This window comes from Leptodactylus fuscus, chromosome 1, assembly GCF_031893055.1.
Source record: "Leptodactylus fuscus isolate aLepFus1 chromosome 1, aLepFus1.hap2, whole genome shotgun sequence".
Lineage (NCBI taxonomy): Eukaryota > Metazoa > Chordata > Amphibia > Anura > Leptodactylidae > Leptodactylus > Leptodactylus fuscus.
In genome coordinates this window covers 248191315-248212022 of record NC_134265.1, presented here as the reverse complement: position 1 = coordinate 248212022, position 20708 = coordinate 248191315, and the positions used below count along the sequence as shown (strand labels likewise).

The window sequence follows — 20708 nt, the reverse complement described above, 5'->3', positions numbered from 1 at the left end:
GTTGGACCTGTGGCTTGAACTTGCCCTATATGCCTTGGAGGTGCTGTCCTGTCCTGCCGCCAGCGTCCTAGGTGTTCAGTGCAGCCGGTGGCATCATCACTGACAAGCGCACCCGTCTGTCAGCTGAGAGTGCCGACCGGCTCACTTTGATAAAAATGAACCACCACTGGGTAGAGCCGTCATTTTTGTGCCCACCTGTGTAAAGCACCCCAACATGAAACTCCATGTCTGTACTCAACCTCTCCAATTCCTCCGCATCCTCATACTCATCCACCATAAGCGTTGCACAATTCTGCTAATACTAGGCTCCCTCCACCCTGATTTCCCCCAACTCTGCTGGTTAGAGGCTCCCTCCACCATGAATTTGCCCAAACTGGGCTGTTTAGAGGCTCCCTCCACCATGAATTGGTCCAAACTGGGTTTTTTAGAGGCTCCCTCCACCATGAATTTGCCCAAACTGGGCTGTTTAGAGGCTCCCTCCACCATGAATTGGTCCAAACTGGGCTGGTTAGAGGCTCCCTCCACCATGAATTTGCCCAAACTGGGCTGTTTAGAGGCTCCCTCCACCATTAATTGGTCCAAACTGGGCTGGTTAGAGGCTCCCTCCACCATGAATTTGCCCAAACTGGGGTGGTTAGAGGCTCCCTCCACCATTAATTGGTCCAAACTGGGCTGGTTAGAGGCTCCCTCCACCATGAATTTCCCAAAACTTGGCTGTTTAGAGGCTCCCTCCACCATTAATTGGTCCAAACTGGGCTGGTTAGAGGCTCCCTCCACCATGAATTTGCCCAAACTGGGCTGTTTAGAGGCTCCCTCCACCATTAATTGGTCCAAACTGGGCTGGTTAGAGGCTCCCTCCACCATGAATTTGCCCAAACTGGGCTGTTTAGAGGCTCCCTCCACCATGAATTGGTCCAAACTGGGGTGGTTAGAGGCTCCCTCCACCATGAATTGGTCCAAACTGGGGTGGTTAGAGGCTCCCTCCACCATTAATTGGTCCAAACTGGGCTGGTTAGAGGCTCCCTCCACAATTAATTGGTCCAAACTGGGCTAATTAGAGGCTCCCTCCACCATGAATTGGTCCAAACTGGGTTTTTTAGAGGCTCCCTCCACCATGAATTTGCCCAAACTGGGCTGTTTAGAGGCTCCCTCCACCATGAATTGGTCCAAACTGGGCTGGTTAGAGGCTCCCTCCACCATGAATTGGTCCAAACTGGGGTGGTTAGAGGCTCCCTCCACCATTAATTGGTCCAAACTGGGCTGGTTAGAGGCTCCCTCCACCATTAATTGGTCCAAACTGGGCTGGTTAGAGGCTCCCTCCACCATGAATTTGCCCAAACTGGGGTGGTTAGAGGCTCCCTCCACCATTAATTGGTCCAAACTGGGCTGGTTAGAGGCTCCCTCCACAATTAATTGGTCCAAACTGGGCTAATTAGAGGCTCCCTCCACCATGAATTGGTCCAAACTGGGTTTTTTAGAGGCTCCCTCCACCATGAATTTGCCCAAACTGGGCTGTTTAGAGGCTCCCTCCACCATGAATTGGTCCAAACTGGGCTGGTTAGAGGCTCCCTCCACCATGAATTTCCCAAAACTTGGCTGTTTAGAGGCTCCCTCCACCATTAATTGGTCCAAACTGGGCTGGTTAGAGGCTCCCTCCACCATTAATTGGTCCAAACTGGGCTGGTTAGAGGCTCCCTCCACCATTAATTGGTCCAAACTGGGCTGGTTAGAGGCTCCCTCCACCATGAATTTCCCAAAACTTGGCTGTTTAGAGGCTCCCTCCACCATTAATTGGTCCAAACTGGGCTGGTTAGAGGCTCCCTCCACCATGAATTTGCCCAAACTGGGCTGTTTAGAGGCTCCCTCCACCATGAATTGGTCCAAACTGGGTTTTTTAGAGGCTCCCTCCACCATTAATTGGTCCAAACTGGGCTGGTTAGAGGCTCCCTCCACAATTAATTGGTCCAAACTGGGCTAATTAGAGGCTCCCTCCACCATGAATTGGTCCAAACTGGGTTTTTTAGAGGCTCCCTCCACCATGAATTGGTCCAAACTGGGCTGGTTAGAGGCTCCCTCCACCATGAATTGGTCCAAACTGGGGTGGTTAGAGGCTCCCTCCACCATTAATTGGTCCAAACTGGGCTGGTTAGAGGCTCCCTCCACCATTAATTGGTCCAAACTGGGCTGGTTAGAGGCTCCCTCCACCATGAATTTGCCCAAACTGGGGTGGTTAGAGGCTCCCTCCACCATTAATTGGTCCAAACTGGGCTGGTTAGAGGCTCCCTCCACAATTAATTGGTCCAAACTGGGCTAATTAGAGGCTCCCTCCACCATGAATTGGTCCAAACTGGGTTTTTTAGAGGCTCCCTCCACCATGAATTTGCCCAAACTGGGCTGTTTAGAGGCTCCCTCCACCATGAATTGGTCCAAACTGGGCTGGTTAGAGGCTCCCTCCACCATGAATTTCCCAAAACTTGGCTGTTTAGAGGCTCCCTCCACCATGAATTTGCCCAAACTGGGCTGTTTAGAGGCTCCCTCCACCATTAATTGGTCCAAACTGGGCTGGTTAGAGGCTCCCTCCACCATGAATTTGCCCAAACTGGGGTGGTTAGAGGCTCCCTCCACCATTAATTGGTCCAAACTGGGCTGGTTAGAGGCTCCCTCCACCATGAATTTGCCCAAACTGGGCTGTTTAGAGGCTCCCTCCACCATTAATTGGTCCAAACTGGGCTGGTTAGAGGCTCCCTCCACCATGAATTTGCCCAAACTGGGCTGTTTAGAGGCTCCCTCCACCATGAATTGGTCCAAACTGGGGTGGTTAGAGGCTCCCTCCACCATGAATTGGTCCAAACTGGGGTGGTTAGAGGCTCCCTCCACCATTAATTGGTCCAAACTGGGGTGGTTAGAGGCTCCCTCCACCATGAATTGGTCCAAACTGGGGTGGTTAGAGGCTCCCTCCACCATTAATTGGTCCAAACTGGGCTGGTTAGAGGCTCCCTCCACAATTAATTGGTCCAAACTGGGCTAATTAGAGGCTCCCTCCACCATGAATTGGTCCAAACTGGGTTTTTTAGAGGCTCCCTCCACCATGAATTTGCCCAAACTGGGCTGTTTAGAGGCTCCCTCCACCATGAATTGGTCCAAACTGGGTTTTTTAGAGGCTCCCTCCACCATTAATTGGTCCAAACTGGGCTGGTTAGAGGCTCCCTCCACAATTAATTGGTCCAAACTGGGCTAATTAGAGGCTCCCTCCACCATGAATTGGTCCAAACTGGGTTTTTTAGAGGCTCCCTCCACCATGAATTTGCCCAAACTGGGCTGTTTAGAGGCTCCCTCCACCATGAATTGGTCCAAACTGGGCTGGTTAGAGGCTCCCTCCACCATGAATTGGTCCAAACTGGGGTGGTTAGAGGCTCCCTCCACCATTAATTGGTCCAAACTGGGCTGGTTAGAGGCTCCCTCCACCATTAATTGGTCCAAACTGGGCTGGTTAGAGGCTCCCTCCACCATGAATTTGCCCAAACTGGGGTGGTTAGAGGCTCCCTCCACCATTAATTGGTCCAAACTGGGCTGGTTAGAGGCTCCCTCCACAATTAATTGGTCCAAACTGGGCTAATTAGAGGCTCCCTCCACCATGAATTGGTCCAAACTGGGTTTTTTAGAGGCTCCCTCCACCATGAATTTGCCCAAACTGGGCTGTTTAGAGGCTCCCTCCACCATGAATTGGTCCAAACTGGGCTGGTTAGAGGCTCCCTCCACCATGAATTTCCCAAAACTTGGCTGTTTAGAGGCTCCCTCCACCATGAATTTGCCCAAACTGGGCTGTTTAGAGGCTCCCTCCACCATTAATTGGTCCAAACTGGGCTGGTTAGAGGCTCCCTCCACCATGAATTTGCCCAAACTGGGGTGGTTAGAGGCTCCCTCCACCATTAATTGGTCCAAACTGGGCTGGTTAGAGGCTCCCTCCACCATGAATTTCCCAAAACTTGGCTGTTTAGAGGCTCCCTCCACCATTAATTGGTCCAAACTGGGCTGGTTAGAGGCTCCCTCCACCATGAATTTGCCCAAACTGGGCTGTTTAGAGGCTCCCTCCACCATTAATTGGTCCAAACTGGGCTGGTTAGAGGCTCCCTCCACCATGAATTTGCCCAAACTGGGCTGTTTAGAGGCTCCCTCCACCATGAATTGGTCCAAACTGGGGTGGTTAGAGGCTCCCTCCACCATGAATTGGTCCAAACTGGGGTGGTTAGAGGCTCCCTCCACCATTAATTGGTCCAAACTGGGCTGGTTAGAGGCTCCCTCCACAATTAATTGGTCCAAACTGGGCTAATTAGAGGCTCCCTCCACCATGAATTGGTCCAAACTGGGTTTTTTAGAGGCTCCCTCCACCATTAATTGGTCCAAACTGGGCTGGTTAGAGGCTCCCTCCACAATTAATTGGTCCAAACTGGGCTAATTAGAGGCTCCCTCCACCATGAATTGGTCCAAACTGGGTTTTTTAGAGGCTCCCTCCACCATGAATTTGCCCAAACTGGGCTGTTTAGAGGCTCCCTCCACCATTAATTGGTCCAAACTTGGCTGTTTAGAGGCTCCCTCCACCATGAATTTGCCCAAACTGGGCTGTTTAGAGGCTCCCTCCACCATTAATTGGTCCAAACTGGGCTGGTTAGAGGCTCCCTCCACCATGAATTTGCCCAAACTGGGGTGGTTAGAGGCTCCCTCCACCATTAATTGGTCCAAACTGGGCTGGTTAGAGGCTCCCTCCACCATTAATTGGTCCAAACTGGGCTGGTTAGAGGCTCCCTCCACCATGAATTTGCCCAAACTGGGCTGTTTAGAGGCTCCCTCCACCATGAATTGGTCCAAACTGGGCTGGTTAGAGGCTCCCTCCACCATGAATTTCCCAAAACTTGGCTGTTTAGAGGCTCCCTCCACCATTAATTGGTCCAAACTGGGCTGGTTAGAGGCTCCCTCCACCATGAATTGGTCCAAACTGGGGTTTTTAGAGGCTCCCTCCACCATGAATTGGTCCAAACTGGGGTTTTTAGAGTCTCCCTCCACCATGAATTGGTCCAAACTGGGGTTTTTAGAGTCTCCCTCCACCATGAATTGGTCCAAACTGGGGTTTTTAGAGGCTCCCTCCACCATGAATTTGCCCAAACTCTGCTGGTTAGAGGCTCAATCCACCCTGATTTTCAAAACAAATGTTGGTGCCAACCTCAACTTACTACAAGGGCCAAATTCACTGCTGGTGACAAGCTCTCCTCACTGCAAGTGCCAAATACACATGTTTCAAGGTGTTTTCCTACTGTCAGAGAGGTGGTATTGAGTGTGTAAAGTGTGTAGTTGTTAGGCTGTGATGTTGGGGTAATAGAGGGTCTTTGGTGTGTTAGATGCCCCCAGACATGCTTCCCCTGCTGTCCCAGTGTCATTCCAGAGGTGTTGGCATCATTTCCTGGGGTGTCATAGTGGACTTGGTGACCCTCCAGACACGGATTTGGGTTTCCCCCTTAACGAGTATCTGTTCCCCATAGACTATAATGGGGTTCGAAACCCGTTCGAACACACGAACATTGAGCGGCTGTTCGAATCGAATTTCGAACCTCGAACATTTTAGTGTTCGCTCATCTCTAATTATAATGTGGGGGTGTATAATGTTAGGATGACTGTAGGAGGATTTTACTTTGTGAGGCACATGGAAAAATGATTGAGAATGGGCGGAGTCAGCAGAGAAGTGGGTGGAGCTAAATTTGCCACTGTGTGCATGGCCTTCTAGAAACGTTACAATTTCTCATGTGGTCCCATGGGAAAATTAATTGCCCACCCCTGCTTTAGGCTAAGGTCCCATGTAGAGGGCCGCAACTAAAATGCACTGCAGAAAAAAAATGTGGCAGAAAGACATGTTTTCCCTAGCGGACTTTCTGCTTCAATTTTACCTATAGTGAAACCGATGGCTTTTCTGTAGCTATAATCGACACAACAATGAGATATTTCCAAAAAGCGCTAAATAATTAGATTTTCCTAAAAACGGGATTTTTAAACAAAACATGAAAAAATTACAGTGTAAGAAAAACAAACAGTAGATCAAGCATTAGCATCAAGAAACTCACTGTTACATTTGAGAATTTAATTACTGTAATCTACCATAGGAGTTTCATCGAGCATTCTTCTGTGCAAACATTTGCAGAACAGCTGTTACAAAGCAATGCCCACAAGCAGGTCAAAATTAGTTAAGAGACTACTGGGAAAGGATTCCAAATAATAAAAGGAAATGGAAATTAATGATCAGAAATGCCCTTCCTCTCCTGCATATAAAGATACTCAAGAATTCGAAGAAAGCCACTGTTAATAGTTTCCTGCCAACAACATGAACTCTTGAGCACTTCCCAAGACTTCAAAGATATGCATATCATTTATAATTATTCACCAAGAATAATTGCATCACCCATATAGATTTCACTGCCATATAAGTTAATGATAACATTTCAATAGATGGTAGTCTAGTAAAGTAAACACTGAAAAGACTAAAGAGGGTTTTTCTGTCCGCTCACGGCATAGTCTGTGACCACTGCACACATTCAATCCTTAGTCACACATCTGGATTTCAAAGATTATTCAGTTTCTGGATCATGTGAATGAATTCAATTCAAAGGAACATTTATTCCCATAGGCGAAAAGCCATTGGAGATTTTAAAAAAAAGTAATATTATTAATTATTATTATTATTATTAACAATACCCTACGTTTTGTCAGATTTTGTGAAGTTAGGCCAATGCAAGTCTATGGTGGGACCATGACAGAGACCGTAAACATGTTCCATCCCTCTGCTGTGTTTTTTGTTTTGTTTTTTCCCCAAATCTCTAAGAGTATAGCAATTTTGAGATATATATATATATATATATATATATATATATATATATATACACATATATATATATATATACACACACACACACACACACATACATACACACACACACACACACACACTAGCAGTTACCTGCGACTTCGAGCCGCTTAAATTTCTTGTTCCCCTATCTGTGCCCCCAGTATCTTGTCCCCCCCCCCCATCTCTGCCCCCAGTATCTTGTGTCCCCCCCCCATCTGTGCCTCCAGCTTCATGTCCCCTCCATCTCTGCTCCCAGTTTCTTCCCCCCCCCCCCCCCATATCTGCCCCCCAGTCTTATGTCCCCCCCCCCATCTCTGGCCCCATTATCTTGTCGTCGTCCCCCCCCCCCCATCTCTGCCCCAGTTTCTTGTCCCCCCCCCCATCTCTGCTCTCAGTTTCTTCTCCCTCCATCTCTGCCGCCAGCTTCATGTCTCCCCTTCTCTGCCCCCAGTTCACTTCATCTGCCCCCAGTTTCTTTCACCCCCATCTCTTCCCCCAGTTTCTTCCCCCCCCCCAGTCTCATGTCCCCCCTTCTCTGCCCCCAGCTTCATAGCAACCTGACGCTGGAGCTCTCTGTGCTTCATATAGGACACAGGCAGCAGCAGGCCGAGACCTGTGTGCACTCAGCCAGCACACACAGCAGCGGAGGACAAAGATAAAGGTGAGTCGTACTACACAGGGGGCCGATGTAGGGGGGGGGGACTGAAGCTGGGGAGACCGGGGGGACACCCCCTAACCCCCCCCCCCCCGGGCACCCCCTCCCTTGACCTGCGCTGTATGTGTTGAGTGGGGTGCAGCAGCCTCCTCCTTAGCCTCTGCAATGTGTGTAGGCAGCAAACATTCACCTTTATAATATTAATAGGATAAGATAGATAGATAGATAGATAGATAGATAGATAGATAGATAGATAGATAGATAGATAGATAGATAGAATATGACTGCATATCGTCGATGCAAAAAGGATGAGTAATAAAATCTTGTTAATACCATACATACTATTTTGCTGCATTCCCATAAATAGCTTCCTCAGAAGGAGGAAGAAGCAGACAACTCTGTTCTTTGTATAGTGGCTGAGCAGAGTCACTGCCGCTTTTGGTTCCAATCAAGTTAATGAGACCTGATATGCAATACCTAGTTTGGCCACTACACAGAACAGAGCTGTCTGCTTCCAGCTCCACTTTCTGTATATGAACTACTAAGAACAGCTGATCAGTGAGGATTTGGGGTGTCAATACTCCCACCAATTCAGTGTTGATTACCTCTACTTCGAATAGGTCAACAACGTTTTTAGCTTGGGAAGGAAAAAAAAAAAAAAAAAAAAAAAAGAACTGCAGCAGAAAATTTTCTGGAAAAGACAGCGATGGAAACGCATTACAATTTTTTTTTCCCCCACAGAAAGTCCGCAGAGTTTTCTTCTGCAGACTTTCGACCTCTATTATACCTATACAGAAAACAACAGCATCTCCGTTAGTATAATTGATATGCTGCAATTTGCAAAAATGTAAGCTTTTATAAAACCACAGCATTTCCACTGCTGATATTTTCTGCGATGTGTGGATCAGATTAGCCAGAATCCCATCCACTTTGCAGGTACTGTAACACGCGGAAGTGGCGTTTTCAGAACGAGGGGCCCGGCCTTAGGAAGGTAGGTGGATCATATCTATAGGTCTTAATGCTGGAAGTTTATATTGTGTTGGATTAACTCTCCACCTCATATTTGAACACAAGGTAGATAATGTGGTAGCTTTGGCTCTGGAAAGACTTCTGGAGAAAGTGGAGTGCTGTACTCAACTTCTCTTGAGCAGTCCCATGGTGGTGTAATATAAAGAGAATGTAAATATCAGACATTATGACCCAATGACTTACTCCTCAGGCAGCGCCGCACCTCTAATGAGGCGATGTGAGGCGGCCGCTTCGGGCGGCACACGGGAGGGGGGTGGCGCACGGGCGACTTTTTTTTTTTTTTTTTTTTTTTTTTTACTTTGAACCAGCGCAGGAGAGCTGCTTCTCTCTGCGCTGGTTTAGACGTCTGCGTAGGCGGCGTCACTAGGCCGCCTACGCACACTGATACGTCCTCAGACGTCTAGGTATCAGCGTGGGCGGCGTCATCACGTGATGACGCTCGCTGATACCTAGACATCTGAGTACGTATCAGCGTGCGTAGGCGGCCTAGTGATGCCGCCTACGCAGACGTCAGCCTGCAGGAGAAGGAAGAAGATCGCGGAGGCGGCGGTAGCAACAACAAGATCGGTAAGTATAAAACTTCTTTTTTTGTTTTATAATAATAATTTACCTACCTCCCCAGACCTGCTCAATGCCGCCCCCGCTTCCCCTTGTACTATAGGCCGCGGAGGCCGACAGTGAGTAGGCCCGGGCAGGCCGCGATCCCACTACCGCCATTATTATACCCGGGGGTCTTTTCAGACCTCTGAGTATAATAATCGGAGCCCCAGGGGAGGTGAGGGAACATAATAAACAATGTTACTTACCTCTCCGGGATCCGATGTTACTCCTAGCAGGCTTCGGGCCCATATGGTGATGCCCAGACGTCACGTGGTCTGGGATATTACCATATAGGCCCAAAGCCTGCCCTAGCAGTACCATATAGGTCCGAAGCCTGCCCTAGCAGTACCATATAGGCCCGAAGCCTGTGCTAGCAGTAATAGCCTGTTACTGCTAACACAGGCTTTGGCCTGTATGGTACTGCTAGGGCAGGCTTCGGGCCTATATGGTACTGCTAGGGCAGGCTTTGGGCCTATATGGTAATATTCCAGACCACGTGACGTCTGGGCATTACCATATAGGCCCGAAGCCTGCTAGCATTAAAGAGGACCTTTCATGGTTTGGGGCACAGGCAGTTCTATATGCTGCTGAATTCAGTGCACTGTCGGCTTTCCCGATCTGTGCCCCGGGTGAAGAGCTATTGGTGCCGGTACCGTAGCTCTTCACAGTCAGAAGGGCGTTGCTGACAGTCTGTCAGGAATAAGTAAAAGACCAATCATCCATACATCCAATAGATGAAAAAATAAATGGATCCGCGCTTACCCTCAAAATGAAATTTATTCAGTCCATCAAAATGAAACCATATACACAACGCGTTTCGGAGCTATATCAGCTCCTTCAGGTGTCCGTTTTGGTCTCAACTGACCAAAACGGACACCTGAAGAAGGAGCTGATATAACTCCGAAACGCGTTGTGTATATGGTTTCATTTTGATGGACTGAATAAATTTCATTTTGAGGGTAAGCGCGGATCCATTTATTTTTTCATCTATTGGATGTATGGATGATTGGTCTTTTACTTATCTACTGCTTTGGTGATTCATTGCTGCTTATAAGGACCCTCTTAGAGGTGGTATTTGTTTGGCATACAACATTTTATCACAAGGTGATTTTCCAACTTGTCCTTGTATCTAAATAATTTTGGTATAAAGGATAATGCGCTAGGTACGGCGCGGTGCTGTTTGTGGTTTTTTTTCAGTCTGTCAGGAATGTCCTTCTTCCCAGCAGCGCCTATATCGCTGTACTGTGTGAGCGGGGAGGAACGCTCCCTCCCCTCCTGATAGTGCTCTTCTATGGACGAGTACTGTGAGCAGAGGGAGGGGGCTCACACAGCACAGCACGATAGGCGCTGCTGGGTAGAAGGACGTTCCTGACAGACTGTCAGGAACGCCCTTCTGTGAAGAGTTACGGTACCGGCACCAATAGTTCTTCACCCGGGGCACAGATCGGGAAAGCCGACAGTGCGCTGAATTCAGCGCACTGTCAGCTTTCCAGCAGTATATAGAACTGCCTTTGCCCAAACCCATGAAAGGACCTCTTTAACATCAGGTCCCGGAGAGGTGAGTAACAGTGTTTATTATGTTCCCTCATCTCCCCTGGGGCTCCGATTATTATACTCGAGGGTCTGAAAAGACCCCTGAGTATAATAATAGTTCATGGGTGTGCAACTGTGGGGCATAATAGAGCTTGAAGGTTCCACTGTGGCCCCTGTAACCTCTATTATGCCCCACAGCAGCCCCCCTGCAACCTCTATTGTGCCACTGTGGGGCATAATATAGGCTGCAGGGGCCTATGTGTATATATATGTATATAGGGGTTGGGTGCATGGAGAATTGAGGAGTCAAAGATGTCTATGTTTCAAACTTTACAGAGTCAAGTCACAGCTGAAAGAAGTGGTCATGGCGGTCCAAAGGGAAGAGACTGGAAATGTGGGGTGACGTCTCCTGTGAGTATTACTGCATTGTATTTATTGTAATGTCGTCCCCCCCTCCCCCCTGCTGTCTTTGGCTGATGATCAAAAGATGAACATCACCCCTCCCCCCCCCCCTCCCCGGACGGCAGCAGAGAGACTACATTCACCACTGTCCTCAGGGTCTCTAGTGATAGCAGGAAGTACCAACCTGTCAAAAGGGGATACAATGTGACTTCCTCCCCAAACATCTGTAAGACTGGAAGTACAGAATATTGCCTGCACCTGTCAACAGTTGTGTGGGATGTATTAAAACATAGTAGTGCTGCTGAAAGCCATTGTCATTCTTTACAATAATAAAAAGTGACATTCTAAAAGTATGAAGCAGGCTTACCACCATAGACCTTGATATACATCTTTGTTGCACTAAACAATAAGGTACAAAACCTACAGCCGTACTCTGAAGCTTTGGCAGATAAATCTCTGCAGAATCTTTCATAGTGTCAGTGTAAGGATTGGAGTCAGGGTCAGGCAGTGCAAAGTGACCCAGCTGGGAAAGCAACACTGTGCAACTAATGACAAAAGGGGTCGTAGGCCCTGCAGCTATAACTATGCTGTAATATCTGAGATGAGGCAGACCCATGCACTTCCTAATTGAAGTGCGCCTACCACGACTCCTTATGCTTCTATCCCGGCGGCTAGGATTAGGGAAGAGGAGGCCCTGAAAGTCCTAGGGACTGGAGTCACGGGGTCACACCTAAACAGAAAGCACAGTGTAAATACAATGCAAAACAAAAGACTAAACAGCATGGAACCAGGGAGGACCACAAGTCCCAGCAAGACACAGAAGAGAAGGCGAGGTCAGACGAGCAAGAGGTCGAGCCAGGAGATATAATAAAGGTACCGAATCAAAAGACAAGGGAGAGTCAAAAATACAAGCCGGGTCTAAAAACCAAGAGACATATGGCATACAAACAGACAGGGAATCAGACTGAGCAGGGGGACCAGGAAACCCAAGTGAATGGCTGGCAAGGATCCATGCCTGGGTGGGGTTTAAATAGCAGCAGAGAACACACCTGATGGCTAATGACATGGAGACTGAAAGCAAGGAAAAGATTAACCCTTAATGACCCAAGCATACCCAATAGAACTCCTAACACGTCTCTCAGGGAGACACCGCGCAGCAAGGAGACCGCGGCGACTCCGTATCCTGACAGTCAGTAAGAGGAGGCTACTGTTTTACAAGCTGAAATGCTGCAGATGTTACACAAATATCTTTTATTCAAGACTCTCAGATGTATAAGCCAAATACCATAGGCAACTGTACAAAGAAAGCACCATATCAGCATACAGATGCAGTCTGTACAACTAAAGGATTGGTTCGCTTTAGGGAGTTTTGTGCTATTAAAACTGGATAAACCGAGCAGGTCTATAACTCAAAAATGACCAAATACAAACCAGGTTAAAATTGGTTCATATTGCAGGTCCGGTTCATAGAGAGCACTACATGTCTTATTCATACAGATTCCACGTAAGGGTCAGTTTACACAGAGGAAATTGCCAAGGATTTGGGGACGGAATCTGCCCCCTGAATCCGGAGCAAATTCTTCCTAAATCCGCCTCCCTTTTGTTTCCAATGGGTGGCAGAGATTACAACAGGATGCATTGGGGGGGGGGAAATTCTGCCTGATCTTGGGGACCCATTCATCCGGGACTAATCAGGAGTGGGATGCCACGGCAGAATGCCGATGAAAGTCCTTGTGCATAGACTTGTACTAAGGATGGGGGGAGGGGTGTTCCTCACAGCTCAACATCTTCGCTGGGTAGTAAGGATCACCCCCTGTGACAGTGCAATGCTATGTTAGGGTGCATGCACACTACGTAACGCCGGGCGTGTATGAGAGCCGTACACGCCGGCGTTACAGCAGGGCTGCCGAACACTTCCCATTCACTTCAATGGGAGCGCTCGTAAACGCCGCTGTTACGAGCGCTCCCATTGAAGTGAATGGGAAGTGTTCGGCAGTCTGCCGTAATGCCGGCATGTACGGCTCTCATACACGCCCGGCGTTACGTAGTGTGCATGCACCCTTAGAGTACAATTGAGAGGACATTCCTCACAGCCCCGTGATGACTCAGCTATGAAGCACACCCTTCTAACAGTGGGGAGATATTGGTGCTGAAACTAATGGTACTGATATCTCCACCACTGGGAAAGCATGAATTCAATGCACTGTCGGCTTTCTAGCGGTATATTAAACCGTAATTTCATGAGGACATGAAAGGTCCTCTTTAGGAGTTTTATCAGTAATAACCTGGAAACCTTTACAGTTCTGATTTTGTCCACTAGCCCATATAGTACCTTGAGACCTGTTTTCTTTAGAATATTTCTTTGCAGTGTCCTCTCCTTTATCAGTATACTGATAATCACAGCGATCATGTATATACAGATAGGACACAGAATCCACAGCTCATCTACTCTCTTCTACACAATGAACTCTGTGTAGGTCAGAGCAAATGCCTAGAAAACTCTGCTGTGTTTTTTCCCACTGCGCTTTTTTGCTGCAGTCCACTACGTGGGGCCCAAGCCTCACAGAGGTTTCCTTGGCAGATTTTTTGCTTCTATTATAGCTCTAGGGAAACCGCCAGCATTTCCATAGGTATTATTGACATGCAGCAATTTCCAAAAACACAAATGTTTTGGAAATCACAGCATTTCCACTGCGCATATTTTTCTGCAATGTGTGGAGTGGAAAGGATTCACTAGAATCCCATCCACTTTGTAGGGACTGTAAAACGCTGCATTTACACCACATGGGGGCCCCCCCTTTAAATATGTCATTGCTGATGACACATTCCCTTTAAGATTAGCCAGTTGGGACCAAACTGTCTTCATATACAGTAAGAATGTGTAACATACAACTTGATTAGGCATAAAAAAAAACAAAAAAAAAAACATTGAATATCAGGATTACTCAACCGTTGGTTAGATGTATACAAGTTCATTCTAGCAATGAATTAATACTATACTGTCTGGGATACTTTTTTACATGTAGGATTTAGCTGTCCACTTGAAAAATTGAACATCTTTGTAAACGGACACTTAAGGACACCCACGGACACTACGTGATGTCCCATTAAAAATAATGCAAACTGTAACGGACACATCTAGTATTCCGATGCTAAAATCTTGCACGGACATCAGCAATGGACACTAGCTGTCGGACACTGACACTAGTTTAAAAGCGCCCTAACAGGAATGTGTACAATATCGGAACTTAAAAGAGATTGTCCCTATAGTAAAACAATGACCAATACACTGCAGTGTCAAAACATCATGAAGCTAAGGCCCCAACCAAAGTCAGGAGAGGATTGAAAAGAAATGGAAAACACTTAAACATTTCCCTTCTGTTGAACCCACATGTACCATATTTGAGCAGAATTCATGACAATGTCTTTTTGTAGCCCATGGACATGAAGTACTTGCTTCCTGATCGTTTCTTGCAGCTTTGAAATTTTCAATCGGCAGCTTCCGACAAGACAAAGTAAGATTTCTTCATAAAGTAACTGCCCTCTGCTGAGATGTCACTGCTGAAGGCTGTCTGGACAGGAACTCAACACTAAGATTAGGCCAACACCCTACTTCTTTCTATTCCAAAAACAAAACAAGGTGTGCCAAAAAAATAAAATGTGTGCGCACACACATACATACCATTTCAATTTTTTGTAGTAGGAAACAAATGAGGATTTTTATCTGTAGTTAATTAGTTAGTTGTGTGCTTAAATAAGGCTAGAAGCCAAAGCCTTTTTACTGATAGGGCCCGTGCACACGGAGTAAACGCGAGCGGATTATGGCAAAATACAAGTGTTAAAAAAATACACGTGTAAAAAATGGCATTGAAGTCAATGGGAGTCTGATTTTTACACATGTATTTTGCCGCAAGCAGCTTGCGGTTTACTCCATGTGAACGGCCCCATAGGCAGTATAAATTACTTATACAAAAACAGCTAATAAACAATATGGACCGTACAAGGCTGTCAATGAAGAAGTGATCAATTTGTCCCCGGTTTTAAAAAAAATGTAATTCATTTATTGATAATCACTCTATATTCTTAATAAAGGACCGAATGTACACTACATTAAAGGTACACTGTAAAATTAATTTTCATTATTTCCAGTTGCTTTATCAGGCGGCATTATAGAAGGATTAGCCAAAGGCCTAGACATATACAGTATCTCCCAATCACATTACTTTGCGTAAAAAATAAAAAAAAATTAATAACAATACATATATATTATTATTATTCACACTAACCTTATACAATAAATAAAATACACAGCAGCACTTAATTCTAATTCTATTCTATGGAACACTGCTGATGGTGATATGGTCACACAAATGAGCTAGCACTGACAGATCTTTCCATGTTGCTTCTGACTGTATCTCTTAGTGCTCAGTCTTCTCCTTCCTGTTACTACAGGACTCCCACTAATTTCCTCTGCTTCCTACGCTTACCATATCTGCAATTGGATATGAAACCCCTCTTGGGACCCAGATAATGACAAACCAAACAAAACCTATGACTTTTATTAAGGAAAACATTTCACGAACGCCTTAAGATAGAGAAAACTTTTTGATACAGTACATACAGTATAACTTCCATTGAATAGCAGGATTACTCAACCTTTGGATAGATGTGTAGAAATTATATTTCTTATCAATGAATTAATACTATACTGTTTAGGGGTACTTTTTTCAATATTCTAAGCTCTTTTTTCCCATTAGTAGTATTGTGTCAGACAAGAATGTTTTTAAGATATTGTAACTTAAAAAGATTGTGTCTGGCATTGTCCTGTGTTTGTTTACATGTGCTGTAAATATGGATGTCACAAAAAGTGTTAAAACATAATAAAACCAATATAAATTAGTAGAAATGTTAACCAAAACATTATACATACACCAAAATGTTACAGTGTTCCTACTATTTGAATAGCAGCTAGGTGTTGGGTCCACCACAACAGATCACAATCATCTAGTTGGGGGCTGGAAAAACCCTTTAACCCACTGGTGGCATTTTTTCCCATTTTTGTTTTGAACTCCCTACTTTCCAAACACAATAGCTTTTTTTTTTAACGTTTTCTTTTCCCAGAACCATATAATGGCTTAATGTTTGCAGGACAATTTGTCTTTATAATTGGTACCATTTATTATTCTTTATAATATACTGGGAAGCTGAAAAAAAAAATTCTGAGTAGGGTTGATTTGGAGAAAAAAGTGCATTTGTACAACTTTCTTACGGACCCAGAAAAAGGTACCCATTGAAGTCAATGGGAGGCTTTTTTTTTCCAGTGCTGAATCTGACGCAAATGCCATACCAAATTCAGTGTCATTTTCCTCTGTGTGAATGCACCCTTATGATGTTTGCATTCAGGTTTGTGGAATCAAAAAACAAAACACAAACAATTATGCCATAAACTTCTATTTTAATGTTCTCTAGTAGTGATTGCACCTTAAAGGGGCTCTATCACTAGGAAAAGTCATTTTTAACTAATCACATCCTTGCATAGCCTTCAGAAAGGCTATTCCATACCTACCTTTAGTATGTAGATTGCCTCAGTGGTTTCTGAATAAGTCCGTTTTTATTCATATGCTAATTAGACTGGTGCAGGATAGATCGTGCACACCTCTCCTGTTGCTTCCTATGCACAGGCTACTGATGATGATGATGATGATGATGATGACTCAGCTTCCTGTTTGCCTCACACACATAGGAGATAATAGGAGAGAGGAGGCTGCTGGGAACTTCCTGAGCTGGCTGGAGGCTCATTAGCATATGAATAAAAACGGACTTATTCAGAAACCACTGAGGCAATCAAAATACTAAAGATAAGTGTGAAGTAGCATTTCTAAAGCCTATGCAAGGATGTGATTAGATAAAAATTACTTTTCCCAGTGATAGAGCCCCTTTAAGAGCTGTATGTGTTCTCTACTTCTGGTAGAGTTTCTGTAGATATGGCATTATAAAATATGGGTTATTTGTTATGTATATGACAATGCTGTTAAATTTGCTGTAAGCCATTTCAGTGGGGTGTGCAATAGTATATGAATCTACACGTTTATAAAATTGTTGTACTTCTACTGCCTCAGTCAAAATATTTCTGCCCTGTTGTAGTACTGACATCATTTCATGGATCAGAATGATAAGAGTCAGAATCATTAATTCACACATAGCATCCAAACACATAACCAGGGCTGTAGAGTCAGGAAAAAAAAAAAAGTTACCATTTTAAAATCTGCTAGACAATCTTGTTTAATTAGGATTAACAAATCAACCACTAGACTTTTTCAAGAATTGGTGGAGCTATCGTGTTAACCATTTGTAAATGAGTCAGAGTCAGGTTGTGGAACAATACAAAAGCCTGAGTCAGTAGTATGGCCCACAGGCTGCACAGCCTGGCATACAAATCAATAAAATATGCTTACCCGGGATATGGTCAACGGCATGTTGAAGTCTTTACCACCTTGAAGTCTGAATCCCCATGGAGCTGGGCCTACCAATGATACACTGTAGTTGCTCATATTGCTTAAAAGTTTAGAAACGGAAGATCCAAATGTCCAAAATGATCTGAAAACTGCAAAGTAAAGATATAAAAGGATGTGACCACAATTTCAATTAAAATAAAAGTAATATTGGCAGTCAAACTAGTGAGAATAAATATATGGAACCCCAGGCTTGCTTGCCACAAAACAGGTTGTTTCTGCATTGACAAGAATGCTGTATTTGCTCATACCACGTACAATTTTCTGCCATGGAGGAGCACCACTGTTCCATTAACATGGAGCCCTCAGCGGACTTTTCAGGCCCCAGTTCTTGTGATTGCTTATAGTCTTTATACCTTACCCTGTGCATAGAGGAGAATTGTCAAGAGTGGGAAATCCCTTTCATGTAAGACATGTCACACCAGTCCTAAATTTCTTCCCAGTGTTATTGACAGGTTTTCATAGCATTTTTCCTTAGTCTGCTAAAGGCCATTGATAAGTGGGAAGGAGGTGGTGGTGGATTACAAAATTAACCACTCATGTCACAACTTTGGCAGTGTAAGGATTAATAGTCTGCATTATGGTCTTTGGGTTTGGTTCAAGTTTCAATACAAGATCAAAGACTGCTTTAAAGCTGAAACAAGACTTTAGTCATTAAAACAGAATTAAACCCTAGCTAGCATCAAAAGCAGTATAAGATTTAAGTACATGGCACCTGTAGTCCAGCACATTCAACTTAGAGAAGAATATATGTAGATAGTGCTGAAGTTCAGTGTGGTGTGTAATTCTTATTTCTGTAGCAGTGAAAATGTGGAGTTACAGAAAAAGCCTATTTGTCTTTTCAGGATGTATGTCCAGCTGGCCAGTGACCAGACACGCCGCCAGATGTGGTTCCCAGTAGAGGCGAGCTATAGGATCATGCCTCTGGCTTCCACCTGCAGACAGCAGGTGCTGGGAACTGAGAACAGAATGCAATAGTTCAGTCAGCTAAGAACCTGTTTCTATTTTCATTTTTTGGCTGTGCCTACAAGTATGGCAGATTAGTACACCCAAAGAAATACTCTAAAGCCAACTATTACATCATGCGTGGTTTATTCCTTCACGTTCACACCAGCCCCCACCCCCATCTATAACTAGCTTTAGTATCCATAAGTCAATTGATTTAGTTGGATGTTTTACTACCAAATATTTTATAACATCTGAATTGCAGAACAATACTTTTTGCAAGTGTTAGGGTATATAAGTAAGCCAATGTGGAGTCACAAAATTCAGGGGAAAGTTCATCTTGCCTTGAGAGAAAATAGGGCTATTTTATTCTGTGTAAATACTCAGGAAAGCTGCAGACTGTCAACACATTCCCAGGGGACTACCACCACAATAAGGTCCCCTGCAAGCCCCCAGCTCTGCACTGCTCCAGGAGGAAAGCTGGAGGAGATAGTCTACAAGCCGCTGCGACCATTGCTCTTTATACCGCAGCTGCTGGGTTCCCTCAAACAAAACAGTAGCTGGAGGATTGTGTTCCAAAGCAGGCTTTACAAGACAATGAATTACAGCATTTTGTTACATTTTTATTGACTTCCAAACAAACATCATTACCCAATTAGCTGTGGTACGTTCCAAGCTCTATAATTCATGTCATAATAAACCACCATGAATCCTATTAATAAGTTTATAGCCAGTATCAGAGGATGACCAATGGAAAAAAATACATACACTATAACTGCAAAGGGTACTGGCCCAAGAGCAGAAGATGTACTGCCAACAAAATGAAGGTACTCAAAAATAATCTCAAGTGCCATTAATACAAATGTTAAGTGAACACCTAAATAAAGACAAAATATTTGGGAACCAAGGGATGGTTAAATATAGATGTGGAGGAAGAGAAGATAGACTCTAGTACAGGGTTTAATGTTATTGCAACGTGTCAGAACGCAAGGTCATTGTCCTATCTAGATAATGGATTGCCATTATTTTACCACATTCAGGGATTTGTATTATGAAGGGGAATTTTATTTATTTAATCAGTCAGTTTTGCTGGAATCTGTATTGATGTAATTTGCACCAAATTTATAAAGGTTTGATAAATTTGGAACATATATAAAGTCAATCATTTCCACTTTCTATTACACGCCCTGGTTGAAGTGAGATTGGGACAATTTTTGCAACTTTTTAAAACAATGTATTATCATTAATATACATACCCTACACTCTCTTGTATTAAGTTTTCTTTACACGTGGTTATCTTATGTCTTTTTTAACTTTGGTAATAAAAGTTATGTTCCAAGGGATACTGGCTTCTTCACACGTTCTGTAGAAATCCCCAATTAGCGGGAGAGTCCCATAGTAGCCCATGTTTAAGAATCAGTTTAAAAACCTGAACTGCATTTTATTTATTTATTTTTTTTTTTCTCCTTTAACATGGGCACCCATGGAGAGAGTTGCTACTCAAGTTATGGCCCTAATACAGATCATCAGATACAGAGTCCTGTGATCTGTGGCCGTCCGACACCCAGGACCCCCATTAATCAGCTGCTTGAAGAAGTAGTATTGCTCCCTAAGCACCAATTTTGCTTCACAGACCATGTAATGGTATCTTTATCTGTCACATGGTCTGTATGCAGCTCAGTACCTTTTAAATGAATGGCTTAAGGTGCAACGCCAATATACAGGGAAAGGCGCTATTCTTGGTTTTCTTTTAAGAGCCTGCAGCATTCACTAAAACCGCTGATCAGCAGCGATCCCAGATGTCAAATCCCTGCTAATGTTCATTTGATGATCTTTTCTAGGGATAGGTCATCAATTAGAAACCTTAATAATAAAACACTCCCCTTTTTCTAATAAAGGAATATTTATATTGCTACCGTCCACTAAGGATTGTCTACACTGGACACAATGGCACCAAACTCTTTGTAGTGAAGTATTGAGTCTAGACAGTTTTTGACCTCTGGATATAAGCCAAAATTATTCCACTCACTAACAAGATGAGTTCTTGAAACTAGAGAGAAATAGAAACACAAGGGGGCTGATTTTTCATGCTTTATACAACAGTTTTCAGGGCATAGAAAGCATGGGAAAAGATGCGTTTTTT

The 20708-nt window shown here is 44.5% G+C and overlaps 1 protein-coding gene across 1 annotated transcript in view; it reads right to left on the bottom strand.

Moving 5' to 3' along the window:
• Window positions 1-20708, bottom strand: part of PDLIM5 (PDZ and LIM domain 5) — a 94892-nt gene that overhangs the window by 63363 nt on the left and 10821 nt on the right. Inside the window, exon 2 of the mRNA XM_075285967.1 lies at window positions 17564-17712. Coding sequence (XP_075142068.1) covers window positions 17564-17659 — 96 coding nt within the window. The 5' untranslated portion in view covers window positions 17660-17712. The remainder of the gene's footprint in view (window positions 1-17563; window positions 17713-20708) is intronic.